Source organism: Nematolebias whitei, chromosome 8 (genome assembly GCF_014905685.2).
Source record: "Nematolebias whitei isolate Nwh7 chromosome 8, NemWhi1, whole genome shotgun sequence".
Lineage (NCBI taxonomy): Eukaryota > Metazoa > Chordata > Actinopteri > Cyprinodontiformes > Rivulidae > Nematolebias > Nematolebias whitei.
In genome coordinates this window covers 35,309,514-35,326,318 of record NC_056505.1, presented here as the reverse complement: position 1 = coordinate 35,326,318, position 16,805 = coordinate 35,309,514, and the positions used below count along the sequence as shown (strand labels likewise).

At 38.8% G+C, this 16,805-nt stretch overlaps 1 protein-coding gene across 1 annotated transcript in view; it reads left to right on the top strand.

Moving 5' to 3' along the window:
* arvcfb (ARVCF delta catenin family member b) overlaps nucleotides 1-16,805 on the top strand; it is a gene marked incomplete in the record, with an annotated part of 179,365 nt that overhangs the window by 60,371 nt on the left and 102,189 nt on the right. The window contains 1 exon segment of the mRNA XM_037681242.1: nucleotides 7,367-7,872. Within this exon segment, the coding sequence (XP_037537170.1) occupies nucleotides 7,367-7,872 (506 nt within the window).

Below are 16,805 nucleotides of genomic sequence, written 5' to 3'. Positions count from 1 at the left end.
TATCTCCTACATTCACATCAGCTTAATAAAAATAAATAAAAAACTAATGTACTATGCTTTACACATTTTATTTCATTGAAGTAAAAGTGACACTCCCTTCGTCTGGAGTACTCTGACTCTTCTAAGCACCCAGGCTGTAATTAGTATTCTTCCAAGAAGGGACCAGCATCTCCAAAGTGCTGTAATGAATCTTAGATTTAAAGCGCTCTAATTACAGCTTATCATCTCATGCAAGCCTTCAATTATACACAGACAAAAATGAAGATATTTAGTACTAAAATGACTTTCAGTATTGGCGCCATGCACTCATTTTGCCTCCACAGTAGAGTCCATTGTATGTAGGCATGTGGATGGGAATGATGATTTGTTGTTGGAGGTTCTCTGTTTGTGCTTCACTTTAAGACTTTATGGTTAACAACAAATTCTATATATTAAATCATTAAGGCTTAAGGCGCCCTCTAAAACCAAGCACAACTACATTCATATGTTGCATTCAATCCTAAAATGCAGTTTTCAAGCCAGGTTAAGATATGAGGTGATAATCAGTTAAAGACAGTGTGGTCCCATGTCAAGGAAGAGCTCTACAAAATAATAACATTATTTAGGCGTGTTGATAGAAAAATATACAACATAGAAGATCCAGATTGTTTTTGATGGAGACACATCGGAGCTGCGTGTTGTTTGTATCACAATTTTTGAGCCGGGGGGTGCGGGGTGTCAGCATAAAGAGGCAGCATGAGCACTGCCTTTTGTATTTTAGCTAGCGCGCCTGTATTGCGCATCCACTAGCTTAGCGCTATGAGGGGGGTGGGTTTGATGCGCAGTTCGTTTCAGTAGGCAGGGCGCTCGGTTCTGTTGATAGTTCGGAGCGCCCTGCTTGTATAATGTAGAGGAAAGACTGAAGTGTTTATAAGAGAGAGGGAAAGGGTAATAAGAGTGTGGGAAGAATTTATAAAGCCTTAAATATATATAAATAATAAAATAAATATAACGCCACTACTTTGGATTTTCACCTACCGCGAGGGTCTCTGGAATGTAACCCCTGCGATAGGTGAGGGATCACTGTAAATCAGGTATTAGTTCTGAGCCTCTTTTAGTTTGCATTGAACAGGTTGATGTATGAGGTCAGGTAGGGGTTCCCATGGACTATGATGTTTGTAGGTATTTGACGTATTCTGCAGTGGAGACCATTAAGGAGTGAGTTAGGGAGCAGGTGGAATAGAGCCTGGAGAGGTGGAGGTATGCTCTGGAGAAATGGGAATGAAGATCACTGCAAGACAAAATACTGTATGTGTGTGTGCAAATGAGAGGGAGACTGAAGGAACTGTGAAGTTGCAAACCATAGAAGTGTTGAAGGAAAATGATGGTGTAAGAACTTGGGATGAACCATCCAAAGCAACTTTGAGTGCACAAGAAAGGTAAAGAAGAGAGTGTAGTGGATTTAGACAAGGGCCAGGGTCATTTGTGAAAGGGGAAGAGTTCAGAATTTTGCAAATATAAAATAATATCATTCTTGGTTTTGTGGGGTTTTAAAGCCTCCAGTTTTTGTATACTTGTTGAATGTTTGACATAAGGGTGCTTCAAATTTAGCTACTGAGTGAGAAAGGTGCTTTTGTTTTTTCCTCTTTCTTTGCAGGCGAGGAAAAACTGTTTGGATAGTAACTGCATCTTTCCACCCCATTCCTCCTAAAACAATCCTAATACTGTATTTTTTGGCCTATAAGTCATGTTTTTTTTTGCACAAGTTACATGTCCTGCAACATACAGGCCAAAGCGACGTATTTATAGATTTTTTCCCATATTTATAAACAAATTTTTGGCTGAGATATAACCGTTTTCATTCATTCTGACTGACAAAAATGAGCAGTACCACTTTCAGCCACTTGATGGCAGCAGAGTAGTAGTAGCAGTGAGGCATGCCATTGTATCATGTAATAGGTAAACGTGGCTATTATGACAAATTCAAAAAAGTTCAAGACAAAAACTACTGGACTTTATTTATTACAATTTATACGTTTTTTTTTTTTGTCAAACTTTTTTGAACTTACAATGTCCTGGATGACTGAGAATATTCACCAGCTCTTAATAACACTATCGGCTTGCCATATTCCCCTCCACCTTCGTTCTGCTCGCTGCTTGGCGCAACCTCAGCTTCATTTTGCTGCGCTGCCCTAGCGAAATGCAGCTGATTTGACCATTAAAGTGCATTTATTAAGTAAACGTTCAACTGAGACACACCTTTACTATAATTTTGAGCAAACAAATAATTGTTTTTAAGTGTTAATCTGGTTAAATTCTTGTTAAAGTCCTCCTGTGCACGCTCCCTTGGCTTCCATTTGGCAGCCCATTGATTTTTGGCACAACACCGACACACATTTCCGGGTTGTCAGCAGTGACATGTAACAAATGCGACGCGTCAGCGGTGACGCGTAATAGGTGCGACATATACAGCGAAGCGACACGTTTATGGATTTTTCCATTTTTTTAGACATATTTGGACTGATGCGACTTGTATGGCGGTGCGACAAGTACAGTGGAACATACGGTAACTAACAGACACCTAATCCCTAATTGCTCCCTATGTGCTTACAAAGCTGCCCATTGCTCTACCTGGGTGTATCTCTGGTGTGATGGGTTAAATGCAGAGAATCAGTTTCGTCATTGTATAGAAACATACAATGATGACAATACATAGCACTTATATACATCTTTAGTGATACCGAGTGTGTCTATGAACACCTTTCTGAGAATGTTGGTTCCCTTGTGCTAGTGTGATTAACATCTGCTTTTGAACTTTGCCGGAATATGTGGTGGCTGCAAGCCAATCTCTAATGGTTCATCTCTCCTTGGACAATCAACCCTGCTTCACCTGCACCCACCTCCATCTAGCCACCATTCACACACGCATGTATACATGTACGCACACATACTCCCAGTTACTCATCACTTAATTGAGAAAGATGGGAATGTTAGGCTCATTCACTAACGTTCATGCGTCCTTATCAATGATGTAACTCTGACCAAGTTGGTGCTTTTCCACTGCTTTACATTTGCCAATAGGCTTTAAATGAAAGTGAAACAAATCAACATTTGATTTTGTTTATGCTATATTTGAGTTTTCTAATCCTCCACTTTCTTTGCGTACATATGAGATGCAAACATCTTCTGAGTATGTAATCCCTTCATTTGTTTGTCTTTGATGGGTCTGCAGAAGTACAGCTCTGACTAACAGATGATGAAAGTAATCAGCAAAAAAGGAAGAAGATGACAGTGAGGATGTGAGAAACTCTGGTTTCATAGATGTTTGGTGACGTGCACACATGCACACATTCTATATCCAAGCTCAAATCAAGTGCAGTCGGGCATCCCTAAATGAACGCACAGATACTCAGATAGCCCAGACATTAAGCAGCTCGATTAACACGAGGAGAGTGATCTGCTGTAATCACACACACAGTATTGCATCTGGCAGCAGAGAGGCTTTTCACACACTGTGAATTCACCCATCACTGTCCACACAATGCTGCCAATTTAAATGCAAATCCTGACATTCCCATCAGTCAGCTGTGCCGCATCAGCCCGGATCTAAATGAGACACAATCTACACAACTGTACATATTATATTTGTGCCAAAGTGTGTGGGAAACACAATTGTGAAACATGACACCAGAAAGAAATAGAGATGGTTGTGGTTTATATATGTTGGTTTGAGAGCTAATGATGATTTTGAAATGGGAAAGGCTTTTTTTTTCTTCACATGGGTTATTTCAGCCCTCACTTCCATTGACATGTCATTTATTCCACTGCTCCAAAAAAAGAGAAGGATTTTGGCCTTGAAATGTGGGAGTGTGGTTAGATCTTGTAGTAACTGCAAGGAAGCATTAATAACTACCAGCACATGTATATGTACATACATGCAAGTTTTGCATGCTTTCCATAAAGTGTCTTTCATCTCAGCATTTTTAACCAAACCTCAAAGTTGCAGGCAGTCCACAGATGATGAGCGCTAAGCTCATTCTGTTTTCCCTTCCTTTTACACTGTGTTTTCAAGCTACCTGTGAGGGTTTGTGGCTCACCCACTAGTTCCACAACACTATAAAACAAACTCATTTTTATATTTATGATTAGATTAGTTCATCAGTAAAAACCCATTTTGTGTTACAACACCACAACTCTTTTAACTCCGTTAACTTGAAGCAGTTGAATATCTTTTAAGGCTCCACAGCCTCTGTGGCTTCTTCCATCCATCCATCCATCACAAAGAGATGGTTTAATATTTTGACACATTGTTCAGGTAGAAGTTTACCTCTGTTCGTCTTGTATTGACTTCTCTGGCAGGCAAATGCACAAAGTAAAATAAATGTCATAAAAGCCAATATATTTTGCAAAGCATATATCAGAGCTACTTTTTAAAGGAAGACAGCATGCAGACCCCACCATAACCTTCTCTGGATACCCAGGAAACAACTGTAAAATCCCATAAGTACTATAAATTTGAGTTTTGTATAACATTTCTTGCCATCTACCAACTTTGGACACTGCTTTATGTATCAACAACGATTGTACAACAGATTTATACCATGAGGGTAAGTGTCCAACTGTGATGTGGGTCAGGGATTGGTAATGGTTATGCATAAATACACAACTCGTATTTGGTTACACTCCCTATTAGAAAATGCCTTGCAGACTTGTCTTTCTGTAATGAAATACTTTTCTAAATTAAAGGCCTAGCAATCTCTGAAAGAATGCAAAAAAGTGATTTTCATGTCAAAACCGTAAACTAAGATCATCTTTTGAGAAATGGTGGAGTTGTATTCTTTTTGTTCACATCTTGAAAATGATATGCAGTCTTTTTATTTATTCATTTATTCTTTCATTCGAAAGAAACAAAACAAATTCATTAAAAAGAAAAAAAATGAATGAAAAAGGTGCAGAAAGAAGAAAATAATTATTTTATCTGCCCCTTATTTAAACAAATATAAAATAACTACAAACAAACAACAATTGGATTGAAACAAGGATTGAACAGTCTCCAAAGTGGAAACAAAAACCATCAGATATCCTTCACATGGTAGCATACTTTCCTAACAACTTTAACTTTATCATCTTTTTAAACATTGTATAAATTGTTTTAGAAATTTTTATGGTGATATCAAGACAATCCCACAATCGTATTACAACACAGCTCCTTCAGACTAGTTCTAAATGGAGGTTTTACAAACATTTCCATTACCTTAAGGTTATAATGACTCTCTTTTAACAAATTTTAATTAAATATTTGGGGGTAATATTTTTAATGAGCTTTATACATGACTTGTAAAATATTATATTCAACCAAATCATAAATTTTTAATAATTTCAACTGATGAAATAATATATTTGTTGGGTGACCATAGCACTTGCTACAAATAATTCTTATAGCTCTTTTTTGTAAAATAATAATAGGATTTATAATTGTTTTGCATGCTTTCCCCAAATTTCAATACAATAGATTAAATATGGAACAATCATTACATAATACAATTTATACAAAGCATTGTCATTCAAAACTCTTTTACTTTATACAGTAATGCAATTGATTTTGCTATTTTTATTCTCAAGTAATTTATTTGAGATTTCTATATTGAGTGAATGATGACTATGACAATGAATTTCAATACTGTCAGTTTTAAATGGGACGTCGATAATTTTCTTTCTATTACTAAATATCACGTTTTTTTTTTTTTTCCAAATTTAATGATAACTTATTAAGTTGGAACCAAGTTTGTATTTTTACGAATTCTGCCTGTAACATCTCTAACATCCGCTCAATATCTTCACCCGAACAAAAAATTGTGGTATCATTGGCAAATAAGACACACTTCTAAAGCCCTGACACATCAACCAGATCATTCACATACAAAATAAACAACTTTGGTCCCAACACAGAGCCCTGAGGAACTCCACATCCATTAACATAAAATTCCGATCTTGCATTGTTTACCTGCACAAATTGCCTCCTATTATTCAAATAACTAGATACCCACTGTAGTGCTAGTGTAGTCTTATGCAATATCACAAAATCTAGCATAATCTATTAGCTTCTCAGCTACTACCACACCAACTTTTAGCTCAACATATTTAAACTTGACTTTTGTTGCCATTTTTGTGTTGGCCAAAGTTGCTTAGCTATGGCAGCCATCTTGAATTGGTTTGATATCAAAAGTTACTCAGCCGTACTTGCACAATGAAAGATTGTTTTTTGGGAATTTCAATAAAATCCTTCCAGTAATTCATGAGATGTTTTGTTAATGTGACAAATGAACATGCACACAGAGACGTAGCCTAAAACATGATCTCCACCTTCTGCCTTTCAGTAGCAGGCAATAAATATTCTAGTCAGTGTGTCAGCGGTGTTAAATGTAGCTCCTCTGATTCTGCATCATCAGATTGGGCATTGAAAGTGAAAAATCCTCCCTATGATGAAAGAGCCTTAAGTAAAAATAAGTAACCTGCAATATAGAAACAAATGATCTGTCACTGAAATTGAGCACCTATATTTCTGCCCATGTTCCCATAAAAAATGTACGAAGCTGTAAAGAACCATACACTTCAGACTCTTAAGAGGCTTCGGAAATAGCAAATCATTGTTGGAAACCTCCCGTTGAACACTTTGCCATTTATTCTGTCACAAAAAACAAGTAGAGCTCTATACTGTTTAAGGTTCCAACAGTATTACCAGTAATGCTAATGAGGATAATGCTAATTGAGAAATCCGTAAGTGTTGGTCATTAACATTTGAGCAATTGCATTTAAGTGTTTGGACCAAAAGAGCATTGGAGCCACTGTAGGGGCTCACAGTCCTCCCTGGGGAGATTGCATAGCTCTTTTCTCTGCTCCCTGAGGGAAGATATTTCAAATCCCTTTTTCTGGGTTGCTTATAAAGAAGTACTTCACAAGCCTTTACCGCAAAGCTTTTACTTTTTTTTTTATTGGTATGCCATTGTAGCTTTGTGGGGGAAAAAATCATTCTTTGTGCCATCTTTTCCTGTCTCCCTGTCACTTTCTTTACAACTCAGTTTGTTGAAGTTTGACATATTTGTTACTTCTACCAGACAGAGAAGAAAAAGCAGATTGCTGCAAATCATTTCACTTCTTGCAAAGGATTGTCATCACAGTTCCCCTGACAAACTTGATAATAACAGATCCAAACCCTAGATCACCTTGTCCTCGCGTTTACCTTTTCTCTTTTGTCAGTGACTCTCATCTCACTTGGCTTCCCTCAAAGTTTTTTTGTGGCTGTTTAATTTTTCTCAAACAAGTCGGAGTCACCTTCCATTTATCTCTTCCATCCTAAGGGTCCTAACTGTCCTCTCCTGTTTTGCAGAGTGTATCCAGATGACCCCGTTGAGGCAGAGCTGATTGATGAGCGCCACCCTTACATCCATGGCATGTATTCAGCACCACTTGCTCAGCCCGAGAGGGGGAGCATGGCCAGTCTAGATAGAATGGGTGGCCGACGTTCGCCTTCCATTGACAGCATCCGCAAGGACCCACGCTGGCGGGACCCTGATCTCCCGGAGGTCATTGCCATGCTCGGCCATCCTATTGACCCAGTCAAGTCCAACGCTGCTGCCTATCTGCAGCACCTGTGCTATGAGAATGATAAAATTAAGAAGGATGTGCGCCAACTAAAGGGGATCCCTGTTCTTGTGGGGCTTTTGGATCATCCCAAGTCTGAAGTTCACCGCAAGGCTTGTGGCGCTTTGCGGAACATCTCCTATGGCAAAGACAATGAGAACAAAGTGGCCATTAAGAACTGTGATGGCATCCCAGCTCTTGTCCGTCTGCTGAGGAAGACCAACGACATGGAGGTTCGAGAGCTCATCACAGGTGAGATAAACATTTTCCTACAATTTAGTTGTCAATTTTTAGAAAAGGTTCTTGTTCCGTCTTAGCTAAAACTTTGCAAGAACGATACCACCTTTAGCATAATGATGCTGCCACAAAAGAATAATCTCAGTTTAGCTCAACATAAGGTCCTTTGACCATATTTCTGGTGTTGTGCAGTATTTCACTACTGTTTTATAGGTGATTTATGTATGTGGAATTATCTGTATTTTCAGTTTTTAATTATTCAGTTGCCAGTAAGCCTTTATTGATGATCATTGGTATTTTGACAAAGCAGGTGAAAAATATCAGTTTTGTGATTTTTAAAGATTTCTGCACAAAATGTCGCACTGGCTGTGGATGATGTCACACACTTTAAAAATGTCTAAATGTTTAAGATCTTTTGCAAACGAGCTCTTCTTACTGACATTTTTGTCTACTTCTACGCAGCAAGGTTATCAATTTCCTGCCTCTCACAGTTAAAATATTTGTTAGATCCACTTAGATTTTTCACTGTGTTTGTTTGAGGCTTCCTTTTCAGTCTGTTTCTGTCTGCCTTTTAAATTTGCTGTAAGGGAGTGAGGGACACAGGCATATCATTACAGTGACTTTAATGAGCCATTGACAGCAGATTATACATGAAAATAACTGAGTGGAATCTGAACCATTCCACTCAGTTAAAGTTGTCCAAAAACTGTTGACTGTCTTGCACACTAATTGTGTGATTCTCTTCTGGTTTCCCAATTACTCATAGCTTTCTTTCTCATGGTACAGCTCTGCTTTGAAGCCTTTAGTTAACGTGATCGTTTCATATGCCAGTCCTTCCCCATCATCAGCTGTATACTTTCCATCACATAGATAGATATTCTGTCCAGTTGTCTGCCATAACTGCATGCTCTGCATAGCAATGTGGGGCTGTGAGTCATGCTACATCAAATGCAGAGTATCTTTTTCACTTATAGCTATTCAGCAGTATTGATGTCTAAATATCAGCTTGGTCTTCTTACATTCTGTGATAAGTTTGTGTCCCAGGCATACTTGATAAATTTGCACAAAACAGTGTGAATCCCATTATGCTGGTAAGAGGAGATAACTATGCATTCAAAGCTGCAATTAGTCGTTCTTTTAATTACAGAGAAGATACATTTCAGCAAATTAATACGTGTACAGAACGCCATACGTTAATGAGCAAATTCTCCCTCTCAGAGGCCTTTTTCTTTCAGGTTACAGCTGAGATGTGCTTTTGAACAAATAAGGTGATCTTTAATTACTTCACCTTCTGAGCTCTGTATTGTAAGCAGGAAAGAGGGAGCATTCCATTTAGAAATGTAAAAAATAGATTTTGATTTCTGTAAAAAAAAACAACAACTATCATCTGCATTGTGTTTAATTCTTTTAGGAGAAGCTATTGATTCAGATACTCAGATAGGATGTCTTCTCCTGGTTCTGGTAAATGTCAGCTAGGGAATATATTTGTGTGTGTGTGTGTGCGTGAACGTGCATGTGTTAGGGCTCAGTTTATCCAAGCTGATTTGACTTGACACGCTCGCACTCTTTGGCGTCTGAGAGGGGACGTTTGTTTTCAGAGCACTCGTGTGAAAAACGAGACACTTTAGAGTGAGATACGTCAGCGTGTGTGCTGAAATGACAAAAAGGGGGGTAACGTTTGAGTTGTTTTATTTTACAGTTTAGGGAAGGAAAATTGATGTCAGCTAAATTTCAGAGACTGACAACTGTATGAACTGGATAATTTCAATATCCATGAAGCTGACTCTTTAAAAGACAAACCCCAGGATGACACGCAGGCTGTTATTTACACTGATGAAGTCTTTTCAAAGCCTGTGCTCGTCGAGCTGTTGTGTTCATGCGTGCGTTTCAGTGTTTCCTTTGCTGTGACAGAGATGTTGCAGTGAACGATGACGGTGCCGCAGCAAAAATTATTGCCTTTACACTACAGCACCGTGTTGCTCCCTATTGTAGCTAAAAATAACCCTGCAGCACAAGACGAGAGAGAATGGAAGGAGGCTTTACCTCCCTCTCTCACTCATTATTCAACCCGCCCACGTTCAACCTCTTTTTCTCTCTCCCTTTCATTCATTATCTACGCTCTTAGTTTTTGTATCTTGCTGTTTTGGCCTGTATCCTGCTTTAGGTGGTCACCGCTGCTGCTCACAGGCCGGTGAAAACAAACTCTTCTCGGTGTAAGCTCAGCTTTCAACTTCAGCCACAGGGCTGGAAATGGCCATGTTTTTCTACAATTAAATATAATTCAGGAGGTTTAAATATGGGCTCCAGTTTTTTTTTTTTTGGGTCCATGTGTTTAAAAGGTTTATTCTGGACGAGCCACAGAGAGCTCTGTTTTCTACAAGAGGAAATGAGGGACGTGGAAGAAACCTAGAGGTTTCATTTTTCCATCATACAAGAAAAATCTATATTTTTAGAAGTTTGTACAGTTCATAGTAATTCTGTTTTCTTCTTTCATTAGGGGCTTGGCTGTTTGTCCTCTTTAGCTAATCAACTGTAAAAACAGATTAGAAACCAAATATATTTTTTTTCCGATGGATAATTTTATGTCCCTTCAAGTTTTTAAAACTTTTCCCTGAAGTATTCACAGTTTAAACAGCCATGGCATTACTAAGAAAAGCAGACGTGCCAAAGCTGAACACTGGTGGTGAGATGGCTGGAAAAAGTTTTGTTCTCAAACCACTTTGACCAAAATCCAGTTACATTTATTATAGTCGGATTTTTACTGTAAAAAGTGATGACGACCTGCAGCAGGTGTCTGCTGTTTTTTAACGTTTGTTTATGCTTTTTAAATTTTAGGTTATTCTCCAATCAAAATTTGAGCTATTTTAATTTTTTTTATATATATATAAAAAAAATGATGATTACTCCAAAAATGTCAGATAATCTGGTGCCAATTTGGAGAGTTTTTAAATCATTTTTGACCACTTGTAGTTATAAACAGACAGAAATGGTCTGTTTTACGTAACGTAAGTGTGACTCAAACTCGTGTTAGTGATCCCCTCATTGAGGCAGAAAACACATGACCAGGTCATGATTGTAAATGAGAACTGGCTCTCAAACATTTCACCTGGTACAATAAAGGTAAACAAATTATAAATGAATAAAAATTAAGTACACCTCTGTCATTTTCTAAAGGGGAGTATAGCTGAGGTTCTCCACTCTAATCCATGACAGTGGTTCCAAAGTGTTTCAGTAGGAATGCACGACATTATCGGCATGGTATTGGTATCGGCCGATATTAGCATTAAAGTTCAATATCGGACAACAGCCATTCCATTAAAATAACTCGCCGATATAAAAAGAGCTGTTTTTGCGGCAGCACAACACGATGACGTCACGTGCGCTTACTTGATCTCATGGCAGAGAGGAAAATTCAAATTGTCGGCTGTGTGGAAGTTTTATTTTTTTGTTGGTGAGGATGTCGGATTCCAAAGATTTATGGACTACGTTGAGCCTCGCTACATCGTCCCCAGTCGGAGATATTTTTCCGACGTAACGTTACCCGAGTTACCAGCCGCCATTTCTGACGTCATTGAGAAGCTGATAGCTGATAGCACGACTTGTTGGGTGAGTTTTACCACAGACATTTGGACGTCGTGTTAGCCCCGTTAGCATGATTAGTCTTACGGCACAATGGATAGACAAAAACTTTGAACTTAAAAAGTCTGTCCTTCATGCACAGGAGTGCAGAGGATCCCACTCTGCAGCTAGGAACCTGGAACAAACCTCCACAAGTGAGACAGCATCACAGGTGACTAATGCTAATAAATAACATTTAACACATTTCATTTAATACAAGTTAAAGTACTATGCATATGGCTGTTACTGAATATATGTCACCAGCTCTTACAGCTGTTGCACAATTTTTGTAGCAAATAAGCCTAAATAAGAGAGATATGTTTTGACAAAAGAACGTATATAAAATATCGGTATCGCTTATCGGCCAAATAAGTTTTAATATATCTGCATATCAGATATCGGCCAAAAATCCTGTATCGTATATTCCTATTTTTCAGGTTTTGATCCACAAAATAACAGACAAGGCATCAACTATGGCTAAATGAAGTGTACACACATTCACAGTTAGACATTGTCAACACTGACGTGTCTCTCTCGAGCTTCAAATCTAAAATCGATGATGCACCATTTGCATCAGGTTCATTTGCAAAGAGCAAATGTTGCACCTTGGTAAAACCTGCTTGAAACCTTGTACCCTGGTAAAAACCTGCTTCAGGTTTAGGTTGGATAAAAGGCATTTTTTACTTCTCAGTGTTAGAGATTCAAGGGATAAAACATGAGAATCATAGAGATTTTTTTTACTCGCAGTCAGATAAAATACTACTTCATGTGCACATATATGTTGTACCAATCGACCCACATCACATCATGTGACATATTTGAATAAATTCACGACTGTTATTTTAATTGATTTTATTTTATAACAGCTCTCAGTTCAATTCAGTTTAATAATAAAGCCCTTTAAAACTTCTAAGTGAAACAAAGTGCTGTATAGTGCAATACAATAAAACAAATGTACAACTAATTCAATAACTAGACATAAAAGATAAAAGAAGAAAACAACTAAACCATAAAAATCAACAACAGAAAACAAAATCCAAAGAATATAAAAGTGTTAGGTGAAGCTTTCAAAGCAGTTAAGGAGGATCCCTGTCTAATGTAAAGCGTATGTAATTTGTTCCACAACCTTGGCCCCCCCACCCTAATGCCTGGTTTCCTCTAAGCTTAGAGGTTTTGATAAAAGTCAAGAGCAGATGACAAAAATATCTGCTGATAAAAAAGGCCCTTGTCATTTTAAAAACTTAATTAATTTGTAAAAATCATCATAAGACCTCTCACTTTTTAGTCTCATGATCCACATTGTGGTCCGGACCACAGCTTTGGTAACCACACCTCCATCTTTTCTTTTACGACACACCTCCATCGTTTTTACAATCTTTTTTTCTGTCTGACGCTCCCTCCCGTCAGGTTTGTATGTAAACACACATCTTTAATCACCCCCCCCCCCCCCCATTTTGTGTACATTTGAAATAAAACCATTATACTTGTATTCGCCTCACTTTTCCTTTTCACGTGTCCTGCGTTCACCTTTTTTATTTTGTCTAAACTTTACCTCCGTCTCTCTTTACCATTGTGACTGTGATGGATGGCAGACGGGCTGTAGACGAGTCGAAGTAGAGAAACGTTAATGGGCAGAACTAAGTTAATAGCTCCGCTTGAAGAGCAACATGTCTGCCAGCGCTGCCTTGAAAATTTAATTAGCCACAGCTGCAGTCCCGTTCCAGGTCCTTGTACTGGTTCTATCGGCTCTCCAGTCACAGAGACTGAGGGTAAAATATAAAATGTAAAAACCTGTTAAATTATAAATCAGAAGGTAGAACTTGGGTAAAATCTTAACAGCTTGTCTCTTTTTCGATGAAATATTGCCTATTAATTAAAAAGCCCACACAAAGTTTAAATGCTTTAATCTAAATAATTATTTATTATTTCACGGTTTATTCAACAGATTTTATTTCACTTGAAACTCAGGCAGAGTGTTTACGCCCTCAGAAGTTTTCTCCGCGCATAAACAGCATCTATAATTCAGTAAGGAGTAGTGTTTTTACATCTTGAAAGCACTTTGACTTAGTTATCAACGTACATTTTGAAGTCCTGGGATTTGACTCTGTGGTCCTGTTGGATCTTGACTTCATTAAATGGGAAAAGGAAGAAATTTGACCCTTTGGTGAAAATTCAAAAATGACAACTGTTTTTCTGCTAGAAATAAACACCACCTAAACAGTCTCTGATCTATTTTTTATTATTATTTTTTTTTAAACAACATCATTAGAAAGTATTTTATACAGTACATGGTAATACAAGATATATGTAGTGGTCTCCACAACTCAGCTGAGTGTGCATCTGATAAACACCTGGATCTAAACACCTGTGTGAGCATGCTTATCACTATAAGGTTTCTCCATAAAAATGTTCAATAGTGGATGTGGGAACCCACAGACCCGTCCCCACAGAACATGATGGTAACGCAGGGAAGACCGGAGTCACAGACACACAGCGGTCCCCAAGCCCGGAGCTCCGGAAGTCCCCCAACAGGGACACCCGCACCCCCCAGAGAGAGAAGCAAAGGGAAGCTCCGGGCGATCCCCAGCAACCACAATGCAGAAACCCCAGGAGGCTGCAGCGACAAGTCCACAGGCCCCACCAGCAACCCGCCCCTCCAGAGTAGATCCGGCCATGGACACCGAGCCCCGAGGTCATACCACCCCCTAGTTATTGAATAATAATAATAATAATAATGTCATCACAATGTCAGCACTGTATGTTTCCATACAATGGCGAAATTAGTCTCTGCATTTAACCCATCCACCACCAGGTGGTGCAGTGGGCAGCTATTGAAAGCGCCCGGGGGGCATTTTGGGGATGAGGCGTGCTGCCCAGAGACGCCACGTGATGTGCAGTGACTGGGGATCGAACCTGGGACTTTTGGGTCCCAAGCCGGCTGCCCTGCCTCTACACCATCTCGGCCCCCTTATCAAGTGTTTACTAATGTAGGTAAACACAGATGTTTAAAAACCAGTTAAAATACACCAGAATGCAGGAAATAGCATCTACTTTATTCAAAATTGTCTGGGGGAGGGCCCCCAGATGCCCCCACCAGTGTCCCCCTCACACTTTACAAATGTTTCCAAATGGCCACAGTGTTCAAGTCAAGAGTCATTGTCAGCACTTTGTGCTAAGCACCATAATTCTAGAATCGCCCCTGGCAGGCGTTAAGTGAGAGTTTTTGATAGTGCCTGAGGCCTTTAAGACAGGACACCCCCGAGGCGCCCACGTCTGGCAGACTGACGGAGGACAGCAAATTGACTAAACCTGATCCTGAGTCGTGGCCTGAGATAGTGGCAGGATGTGGGATGGAGCTCGTCACTTCCACGGTGCTCTGTCATCCTAAATAACGCCCTGTCAGTGGGCTGCATGCCTGTCGGACCTGATGGATCACAGCCACAGCAGAAACATCACTTTTCCTCCCCTCTGGCCTACGTGATCAGCGCACAGGTGACTGATTCCACTGACCTGAGCTGGTATTTCAGCTGGGACGCTGCAGGTGACAGTGACCTAGTACACAGCAGGATTATTTTTTTGCTGATAAAGATTTAACCTTGGTTCAGGATTAGAAATTAATTATTCAAATATTTTGATAACTTTTTACCTCACTGTCCCTTTTTGTTGCAGTTTGACATTTGAACTTTGTAGCACATAGATAATAAAACCCCACAAACATGAATAGTAATGTCACTGATATTTTGCTGACAAAAATGCTTTGATGTTTACAGAAATGTTAGAAAATTTGATTTTGGAATCATATGAATTTTTCGCAGAGAAAACTTGCAGAAACTCTGTATTTATGTAAATTGCGATTTTATTTGTTTATAACATAAATCATATAAAAAGAGACTTAAAACTAATTTGTATCCATGTAGGATATGAGCAGTTGAACACATTTCATGGAAAGGGAAAAGTATTTTGTGCATTATTAATGCACTCTTTTGTTCATAGCAGTTAAAGCACTAAAGACTCACAATAAAGCACTAAATTATTGACCACTGATCTCCTGCAAAAAGCCACAATGGGGCTGCTTAAGTTCACACATTTCCTTCTATTTTGACTGCACAATACATGTTGCTTGTTCCAAACTGATGCTACTGAAACAATGTGATCAAGCTGTCAGTCCGTGAATGTTACTCCATCTGTCGTAATCTCAGATCACAAACGGCTTGTTTGTTTTTAATTTGATTCATGCCTGGATGAACTACTTTGTGTAGACGCTCTCCAGCATCCGAGTGGAAGACGTGACAAATCTTAACCTGTGAAAAGCTGAGTGGAACAGCAATCCTTCCCAGAGGAAGCACGAGTTAAACTAGAGCTAAAAATGATTTGAAGCGCCGATGTGACGGCTCTGTGGCGCAGCGTTAGCGCCGTCGCCCCACAGCAGGGAGATTTATGGCTACTGGAGCTTTCTGTAGGTCTGAGTGTGTGTGAGCATTCTGCTGGTTTTACACTGGCTTGGTAACATCTTAAGGGTTTCATCATGTGCTCACATTGTTCATATAATCTCATGATTCTCTCTCGAACATTCATTCATCCACATAACACGAGTTGATTTTAATAGATTTTTTTAACGTGTTTTGTATATAAGATGAGAGCATCAATTCTGAAAGGTATAGGTGTTCAGATTTTAAAAAACTGGGCCAGGCATTGCATTATTGACCTGCTACATGTTGGTAAAATGAAACAAATCGGCAGTGTTATTTTGAATCCTTTGTAGCAGAGACAACTATTTTTATTATTTTTTACTAATCTACAATGCCATAGAGTTTAGTTCAACCCAAAATGTTAAGTGAGCACTAAAAGCAAGCTGACCCTGCCTGTACACACGAGTGTATTATGTGTGTGTGTGTGTGTTTCATTATATTGTTGTGCTGCAGTGTATCAGTGCACGGAGTTGCATACATTTGGAAGGTTTTACTCAAAATAAAATGCAAACAAAGCTGTCTGTCTTTGGGGAGTAGTAATAGATGCTGTTTGTGTCCAAACGTTTTGATTGGACGACGAGCAGCACATGAACAAGGCTTCTTGTTAGTCAGGATGCTTGTTTGGAATAAACTGCCTGCTAATACCTAGATAAGCAAACTGATGCATAATATTATTCTAATAAAACATTCCAAACTAACTTTTCATCACACTAGATCAAACTAAATTTTATGTTTGTTTTTGATCATTAGCCACATTCACGTGAGAAAATGTGTTTTCCACAACAAGCTAAAAGTCAGAATGAGGTCATCAAATCAAATAAATTTATAACTCCAATTTTGAATAAACTTTTATGCTTTTAT